The 10,061-nt window shown below is 30.5% G+C and overlaps 1 protein-coding gene across 1 annotated transcript in view; it reads left to right on the top strand.

Annotated features, from left to right (window-relative positions):
* Positions 1–549: 549 nt before the first annotated feature.
* The window catches only part of LOC106462320 (RNA polymerase-associated protein LEO1-like), a 37,753-nt gene continuing 28,241 nt past the window's right edge, over positions 550–10,061 (top strand). The window contains exons 1-2 of the mRNA XM_013922225.2: positions 550–625; positions 4,420–5,322. Coding sequence (XP_013777679.1) covers positions 571–625; positions 4,420–5,322 — 958 coding nt within the window. The 5' untranslated portion in view covers positions 550–570. The remainder of the gene's footprint in view (positions 626–4,419; positions 5,323–10,061) is intronic.

Raw genomic sequence — 10,061 nt, 5'->3', positions numbered from 1 at the left:
GATAAATCTAAAACTCATTAAACTTAAAATAATACACTTTATATTCAAATAACATAATTAATATATATACGTCAAATTGCAATTGCATATGTTTAGATAAAGTAACTGCTTTAGTAAAACAGATATATCTATAATTTGTCAACAGGCTCAAACTTACGCACAATTAAGAATATGATAATGAAGAACGGGTGAAATTATTAAGGAGCAGTCGATGCTATCATGCGTACTTAAAAACGTTAAAACCGTAAACTATGAAAAACCACAGTGATTGTACTAATCGTGTTTCTAATAGTTTTAGAAACATACTCTTTTATTTCGAATTCGATGACGAGGAACCCACTTTAAGACTAATAATGGCTGGAGACGGCTTGAATGGGTAATGAAGAAAAACTTTAATATAAGTTTAACATAACAGCAAATGTACAACGTTTCGACAAGGTTTTGTCATCATCAGGTACACTGATTATGGAACTCAAACTTAAAAAATATTTACAATTTAGTTTATAAATATAATTAAATGTTTATTTATATACTGCCACTAGATGAGGTAACAATCGTTTTTGAATTAACATGGCTGATAATATTGATTTTGAAGAAATTTTTGGAAGTGATGATTCCAACGTTGGTATGAACTATGAAAATAGATTTCTTTATAAGATGTCATTAGATTTTAAAGAATAACTTTTAAATTAATAGATGATGATAGGCTAAAGGTTTTGATTGAAAGGCTTCTGACCTGTATACATCATGTTATAACTTGCAGTTACATGCTAGCGAAGAGGCTAAGAAATATTAATAGTAAAATTTACTTTCACTTTTCAATTTAAGTTGTTTCACGCAATAATTGATATTAAAAGTCGTGAGACAAGTTGAAATGATTAATTTATTATAGTTATTTTACTACTGCATTTAGCAATAAGCATATAGTATTCTACAACTATGTTACTTTTTTTCTGATCTGGGCTTCAGTTCAGATTAACTTCTCTTAGACAGTTTGTTCTATTTCTATATCTATCACAGTATCAGGCTAGTCACTAAAAACTTAAGGATTAATTGCCTTTTAGGCACAAAGAGTAGATGTGCCACGTGAATCTTAACATCAAGGCTGAAATAACAATGACGTTAGGATAATTTCTGTAGAAGGGGTTGCTGAAAACCATTGAACAATTCATCACCCTCTGTATATACAGAATACCCATGTCTTGCAGCCACTGAACAATGGATCCTATAGACTTCATTTACAACTTCATGCCAAAACCATATGACTTCATTTGTTCTGTATGCATGTCTCTTGTACTCACCATATCTTGTACAAAATGTACGCCTTCTACTGCTGAGTTAGTATGTTGGAAATGACAATTTATATTTGGAATATCAAGAAAGTAGTGAATGAAAATATTATTGTACTGCTGCCAATCAAACTTTCTTCAAGAAATTGAAAATATTATAGGTTAGACTACATTATTTTTTAATTATAAAAAATTATATTATTTTACTATATTGTATTAAGACATTCAACTTCAAATAATGTGAAACAAAATCAGCATAATAAAAGGTTTAAGTATATTCTCAATACTATTAGCATGTAAATGTTTAAAACCTTATAACTTACATTAAAAATGATAAAACCTAGTACTTTCTTTTGTTGTGCATTTTGCTGTATAATGAATATTTCCAATTACAATTTTACCTGATAACATAATCATAATTAAAATATATTTGGCTTTTATTAATCATTTACCTTTGGTCTTGTGGATGGTCCATGGCATACTTGTTAGGGCACCCGATTGATATATTAAAGGTCATGTATTTAATTTCTTATGATAGCAAATGATTGTAACTTCTAATCAGAATAAACTGTGTGGTGAGAACTAAATTAAAAACCAACCTGGCCATCAGTATAGCTAATTAATATTTGAGGCCATGAAAATATGTATATCTTTATGAATATGCATTCTCTAATGATCAACAGATGCAGACATAACACATAGGAGTAACCAATTCATAATGCTAATTGCTCCTCTTTTTTATTGTATATTCTTCAAAATGAAACCCTCTTTTTCATAGATATATTTCTATCCTATTATAATGACAATCCTGAGATACCACAGAGAAGGGATTTTAGAATCACCCCAATACTCTCAGTAATGAGTTGCATAATGTAATAAAAATAGACAACTTAGCTAAAAGTGATATGGAAAAAAATTACATATGCAGCATCAACATTTTATCACAGTTAACTCAGCATCATCAGGACCAAATGGTATATGTAGATAGAAAAAAAAATTAGGTAAGTGGGCCTGTTTGAAAGGTAAAAATAAATATGAAGTGTTGTACAAGTATTCTTGTTAGTAGAGGGCTTCAGTTGTTTGGTTAAAGGTCCTCTCCAATTTGTCATTTTATTTTCTTGTTTTTTGTGAATAATCTGAGCATTATGTAATATTATATTTTGCAGTATTGTGATGTTCAAAAATGTATTGATGATGATGATGATCTTTTATTTCAGTTTCTTGATTCTTTCCAGTTTCTTCCACATAAAAATCAGAACAGTCTAGACAATTTCTTCTACATGTTATACTCTTTGGGTTAGCAGTGGGATATTTGTTAGATTAGAGATTTTGTTTGTAAATTTTACATTGTTATTACATGTTCATTTAGCATTATATAAAAAATGTTTTTTAAAATACCCATTTAAAATGTCATGATCCAGATTGCTTAGGAAATTTAAATTAATGCTGGTTAACTTATGATAAATCAAAATGGAAACTATGTTATTTCTAATTACTTGAATATAATAAAAGATTAAATTTAATTTCTTTGTTAAATTTTATCAAGGGATGAACACTGTTATTATGGCTTTAAAATTCATTAGCTTGCTTCTGCTACGTTGTTATGGCCTACAAATATGTTATCTATTTAATATATTTACATCTTTGTTGATTGTAAAGCTAATTTCAATCCTTACTATGTATAAATTACATGGAACAGCTGTAAAAGCATTATCCATTCCTAATCATAATACTTGTTGATAATTTATATTATTAAATTAGAAATAATGATTTTTTTTTATATAGATAATTCATACAAGTCTTTGCATGGTATATTAGTTCAAGGGTGTGTATTAATAAGGATATATTCATGTGTCAATGTTACATCTTTATGGACATGGACTTTCATAGGTTGTACAGTATAAATGACCCATGTCCCCAAAAACCTTAATACATAAACACTACTGTCTGAGATGGGGCTCTGAGAAATGACAGATCCATACCCCAAATAACATTTCCTTTGCGAGGCATAGCACTATTTATACCCACTTGTCTTTTACAGGTATAGCGATGTCATCCATACTTCCCTATTTCTAATTCCATTTTTATGTAGTTCAAAGATGTTTAAAATCTTCCCATACGTGCACACACATTACTATTTTGAATATATAGATGTGGAAGAAATGCAGGAACTTGATTAAAGAAACATCTTCGTCTTCCTCTACATATTTTTAAGATCACAATGCTAGAAAAACATATTATAATGATAAATAATGCTGAATTAATAATCAAGAACCAACATAAGTAAAACAAAAAAATTATAAAATCCCTTTTAATCAGACAGCTTAAACCTTTCCTGTTAACAAGCATCATGGTGTCACATTATATTTTTTCACCTTTGAAGAACAGTTACCTATTTATTTATATTTCTCTTCCTTTATCTATACCATAATTACTTGAACCAACTCATCCTGACAACACTAAGTTAGTTGTGTTGAAATGTCTATGCAGCTTATACAATTCTTTTACAATGGATGTCCCATTTTAATTTTATTGTTTTACTTTGATTCTAATTTTTATATATACATTGTACTTGTAACACTGACTGACCACTTTATTAGGAACTTAAACCAGGTTAGATCACCTTTTTTTTTAAATTGCCAAAAACACACACATATTTTCCATACTTCAAAATATACCCAATGTACTATTCAACTAAATATCGTCCCCCTGGGGTTAGTGATAAATCTGTTGACTTGTAATGCTAGAAACTGGGTTTTGATACCAGTGGTGATCATAGCAAAGATAGCCCATTGAATAGCTTTTTGCATTAACTACAGTGTTAAAGTCAACTAAATATCTATATGAGGTCATTATACTTGCATGAATTCTTGCAGCATGCTTTAATGTCGCAATATTAATTTTGACATAATTTTATCAAGAGATAAAAAAAAAACTTACAGTGCCACTATAAAGTTATATCACATTTATTGAACATACTAAATGATAATTATGTAATTATATATTCATTGTAATAGAATGTTTACTCTTTTTTTTAATACACATAATTTAAGATGTATGAAAAAACATTATTTAATCTGATATTGGCCTTTGAGTTTGTTTGTACACTAATCTTTCAAATCTATTTTAGGTAGAAGAAGCCCTAGTGGCTCCCCAGTAGGTAGTGAGCATTCTGAAGCTGAAGTAAACAGAAGTGATGCTTCAGATGGTGAAATTGCTTCTAACCAGGAAGATGGAGAGGTTGTTAGTAATGCATCCGATGAAGAGGAAGCAGAAAATCAGTCACAAAACGGTGAACAGTCTGGAAGTGAAAGAGAAGGGTCAGATAGAGAACAAGAAGCAGTACAAAGTGAAGAAGAACAGCAAAGTAACCATTCAGATGCTGGATCTGAGAAAAATGAAGTAGCTGAAGATGAAAGTGGAAGCGCTGAGGAGGAAGATGCAGTACAGTCAGACAGACAACATAGTGATGAATCTGAAGTTGAGAGAGAGCCAGAACAATCTGGTAGTGAGAGAAACCATTCAGATGCTGAACTAGAAGGTTCTGAAGGTGAACATGATGTTTCAGATAATGAACAAGGAGATCACAGTGAAGTAGAAAGGGAAGAAGTCCATAGCGATGCTGAAAAATCAGAAGTCCATAGCGATGCTGAAAAGTCAGAAGTCCATAGCGATGCTGAAAAGTCAGAAGTCCATAGCGATGCTGAAAAGTCAGAAGTCCATAGCGATGCTGAAAAGTCAGAAGTTCAAAGCGATGCTGAAAAGTCAGAACCTGAAGCAGATAATGATGAAGAAGAAAGAGAGGTTGGCAATGTTGAAAGGGAAGATGAGAATGAGGAAGGAGATTATGATGAAGAGCAACAAGATGAAGATGAAGAAAAAGATGAACAAATGGAAGTTAGAGCCAATCAAGAATCTGATGATGAGAGGGTATCAGGTGATGAGGATAATAGGCGAGAACACAGTGGAAAGTCAGAATCAGAGAAAGGCTCGGAAAATGAACAAGTACAGTCAGATCAAGAAATGAAATCAGGTAATAACTTTTCAAACAAAATTAAGTGTTTTTTTTTATTACTTTACTAAGAGGTTCTTTTTGCCAAAAAATAACAACATAAAATTGTAATAATTCAGAGTTCAGATTTACCAAGAAAAATTACAGAAAATTCTAACTTACACTAACCTCATTCAAACTTCCTTTATTTACCCTTTCTACTTCATCCCTTACAAGATATAAAAAGTGGCTGTGTCTAGGCACCCAAGAATGGAGTGAGGAAGGTAACCAGGAAGTGCATGTGGTTGGTTGAAAAATATGGTGTTGACCCACCCAAGAACAAGGGCCAAGAAACAAATACTTTTAGGTAGACATTTAGGCTAACTTCCATGTTTTTTTTCCTCAGAAGCAGAAAGCTCTAAGAAACAAAATTTACATTATATTTTGTACCTTTTTCTAATGTAATTGCTTTTCTACATGAGGCAACCATAAGTGGTTCTATTACTGCTACTTTCAAGTATGTGCATATGCCTAAATAAACATGGCAGAAAAAGATGGTTTCTATATAGGAAGAAGGTTTAAATCATAGAAAGAACTGCAGACAGCAATAACTTCTTTTAGTAAACAAAAGTTTACATAATTTTGGAAATGAGACTGCTGAAAGATTGGTGCACTGAGTAATCTGTTGCTAAGGATATTTAAATCTAAACTTATTTACTATGAAATAAAGTAGGCCTATATTGATGGGAGGCAGAAGTTCAGGCAGAAATCAACAATGGTTTGTCATCAAGAAACATTGTGAGTATGCTTACGACATCATACTTGTCAACTAGTGACATGCACTTCCCAGTTTCCTCCTCACTTCCTAAAAATAGGATTAAAAATTTCTATCAGGTCAGATTTATTATTAATTTACTGTTTTTACTTGGTCATACTTTACCTTACTTCTATTCCCCACAGTTATCTTAAAGAATTCCAGAACTGTGTGTGTACCATTAATTATCTTAGAAATCCAGCACTGTGTGCCATTTTTTATCACTTTTTTTAACATTGTGTCTCTTCTTAACTTCACACAAAAGTCTGCCATAAAAGTTTGTCTGCTATAAAAATGTTTGTTAGTGTCTACATCAAAGCTATGTGCATGAACATGATTATAACCATGTGAAATGTGGTGCATGATTGGCTGCTCATGTGAGTACTAACCAATCAGATGTGGTGTTTTATAGAATATTCAGTTACAGTGCAGACTAATAAATTATATTTTATTAAAACATTTATTCATTAAGTAAGATACATAGGCTAACAATTGCTAATAACTTCCAATCAAAGCAAACTACCTACATAGATTGAAACTTAAAATCAACCTGGTAATTTGTATGTTTAAAAAGTAATTTTTCAGTTAAATTAGAGCTATTATTCCATCAAAATCACCAAAATAAGTAGAGAATAGGAAATTTTCTGAAAAATTAAAAATAATTTTGAGCAGACTACTTAACTTTATGTTCTATTTCACCTTCTAGGCTGTTGATTTTTAGGTCATTTGCACTAGGTTCTAAGTTTGTGCAAAATGTGAAAATTGTTTGATATTCATTGTTTTATGCCCTTCCAATATTTTCTAACTCTTATTTTCTTTCTTGTTAATAAACAGGCTATATATATACACAATATGGTTTCATATTGAGAACTTCTGTTTCAAATTTAACACCTTAACCTGACAGTGTTGGATAATGCAAGAAACTTGTTGTTAGAAACATCCTCTCCTCCTTTTGTTGGTGATAAAACTTTTCAAAAATTAAAACTTAAAAGGATTAATTAAACTCTCAATGTTTTCTTTCATTAGCTGGTGAAATTAAAAATACAAAGAGTACCGTAACATGTAAATATTACTTATTTTTTGTTAGTATTTATCAAAGTGAATAAATAGATGCTTAACATCAATATTATTCTCCTTTTTAAACTAGTACAGTGTACTATTTACTCAAAATTTGTTTTAAGGGCCTAGTGCAATTCTTATATTGTTAATTATTTTTCAACATCAGCATTATCAAATATAAAATATTAAAAGAGAATTATTATGTTATGAGTGTATTTATTGTTCTGATAATATTATTATATAAAAGTACTTAATAATTTGTTTTCCCAATAATGGCCTTGTGAAGGCTGAAGCTCATCTTGAACTGATCAAATTGATTTTGTTATTATTATAAAATCACAAACCCCTAGAAATTACTTCCACTTCTTCAGGTCTAAATGCATCATGTAAAGGATTGCTTTGTGCATGGCAAATATGTACATATACTTTAAGCAAGTTCAAAGTCAACCCACGGTAATTAGTAAGTGATACTGTCATTTGCCATTCACAGCATTATTAGAATAACTTTAGTTGTATGAAGCTTTGAAATGCAACTAAATAAATTGAAATATATTGCTATTATACAGCACTGATGTACATATAGAATAGAAAAAGATGTAAATGGAGTGAAAAGATGTGTGTTACAAAAATGTTACCAGACATGGATTAAAGTAGAACAAGCTAGCAATAAAATTATTGATAAAGCATAGTTTTAAATTTTAACTTACTTTTTTTGAGCATATCTTGTTCAGAAATCTTTGACAAGCTGTAGAATCTTCTCTACAGTTTTATATCATTTTTATTAAGATAATCTAGAAATGAATATTTTGGTTATTTCAAGGTTAACCATATTGTGGTAAATTCTTTCTTAGTCAATAATTTTCTTCTGTTAAAGTTTTTAACTTCAAAAGCTTATATATTTCACTTTTGGCATTATATTAAATGAGAAAATGTTGTTATTTATGCTTTAATATGTTTTACTAAAATAAGTAAAATACTGTTTGTGCTATTAAAAATGAACATATGTAAGAGGATTTGCGATAACTTGGAATCCTGAATATTTCTTACATGTAATTCTGAGTTCGTGCAAAAAACTGTATTATGTGGGTACATTCACCTACAGGTTTTTAATTCACATGAATGAGAAATTATCAAAGAAATGCATTAATTTTCCTGTTTTCAGCTTATTTTGTTGTTTTTTTTTAATAATTTGAAACTACACTTTGTTCAATGTGAAAGATATGTTTTTTATAATTAGGTTACTTTTTAATCCTAAACTGTTGTACATGAAAATGTTTCATATATGCAGCATTGTATGAAACCTGTAACAAGCTAAAAATACTATTAATATTATTCATTGGGTTTATTCCTACAAACTTTCACAGGCCTACTTCACTAAATCTAAATAAGTCTTTATTAAACATAATTGCTCTTAGATTTAATGTGATAAAAATAATAAAGATTCTTGTGACAGCGTGATAGATATATAATTCAGTGAAGTCACTCCTATTGTAGAAAAACAAAGTTCAATTTAACAAAAAAACTAGAATACTAGATAACCTCTTTGTAAAGATTAAAATGATGCATAAAGTAGAAGTCAAAGTATTATAAAAATATTAAACCACAGTAGTATAATAACAGATGTTTTGGAATTTTAATATATAAGGATAAAAAGCATCATAAGCTTTTAAGGGAGAAGTTGTTGATGCAAATGGAAGCTAAGAAAAACACATTAAAATAATTAACACATTTACATTTACGTGTTGAAAAAACTGTAGAAAAGCATGTATGCTGAAAATGAAAAAATCAAACAAAGCTTACTGTACTAGTCGGTGTTTAAAAGGCACAAGACAAAAGCCAGATTTTATTTTTCCTTTTCACTAATCTTGCCTTACAAATTTTTTGACATTCGTTGAAAAGGTTACTGCTTATATAGATAAGAGTAAGTGTGTAGATTTGTTATATCTGGATTTTCAGAAAGCATTTGACGAGGTTCCACATAAAAGGCTCATAAAAAATTATCTATATAGGTGTAGGGGACAAGTTAGATAATTGGATAGAAAAGTGGCTGAATGGAAGAAAGCAGATGGTTGTTATAAATGTATTAGGTCTTCAACAAATTAATGTTGCTTTTTTTTAGATGAAAAATCCCAAACAACTTATATATCAAAACAAAACATTTATTAAATGAAATAGTCTTCATTGTTATTGATTATGCTTTTCCATCTTACAATTGGGCTGTTAATACCCTGATTAAAGAACCCACTTGGCTTTGAAGCAAAAAACATGTCGATATCCTCTTTAACACCTTCCACTTTAGCATACATTTTCCCATTAAGATGGCATTGCAGCGAATGAAAAAGATGGTAATCTGATGGTACCATATCTAGAGAATATGGTAGGTGGGGGAGAACTTCCCAACCCAACTTCATAATCTTATGTAGCGTCAAACATGCCACATGTGGACGTGCATTGTCATGGAGAAGAACATCTTACCAATTGATGAGTGAAGGGTATTTCTGATGGATGGTTTCATTTAAACATTTCAGTTGCTGACTGTAGATCTCTACATTGACAATTAACTGTGGATTAAGGAGTTCTAAATGAATTACTCCTTTGATGTCCCACCAAATGCAAAGCATCTCTTTCTGCGGAGGGAGTCCAGGTTTTGTGGTCAGAAGTGGTTTTTGTCTAGGACTGAGCCATTGTTTTTGGCATTTAAAATTCGCATAGAGAATCCATTTTTCAACCCCGTTGACAATTCTGTCCAAAAAATGGTTCACACACATATTATGCGGCAGAATGGATGAAGCAACATTCACACGTTGGAAACGATGATCATCGGAGAGTTTGTGAGGCACCCAAACACTTTCTTTGAGGAGTTGTCCCATAATCCTTAGATGTTTATGCATTGTTTCACAAGAGACAT

The sequence above is a fragment of the Limulus polyphemus genome, unplaced genomic scaffold, assembly GCF_000517525.1.
Source record: "Limulus polyphemus unplaced genomic scaffold, Limulus_polyphemus-2.1.2 Scaffold1141, whole genome shotgun sequence".
Taxonomy (NCBI): domain Eukaryota; kingdom Metazoa; phylum Arthropoda; class Merostomata; order Xiphosura; family Limulidae; genus Limulus; species Limulus polyphemus.
Note: the sequence above shows the minus strand (reverse complement) of the source record. Positions and strands in the feature narration are given on the sequence as shown.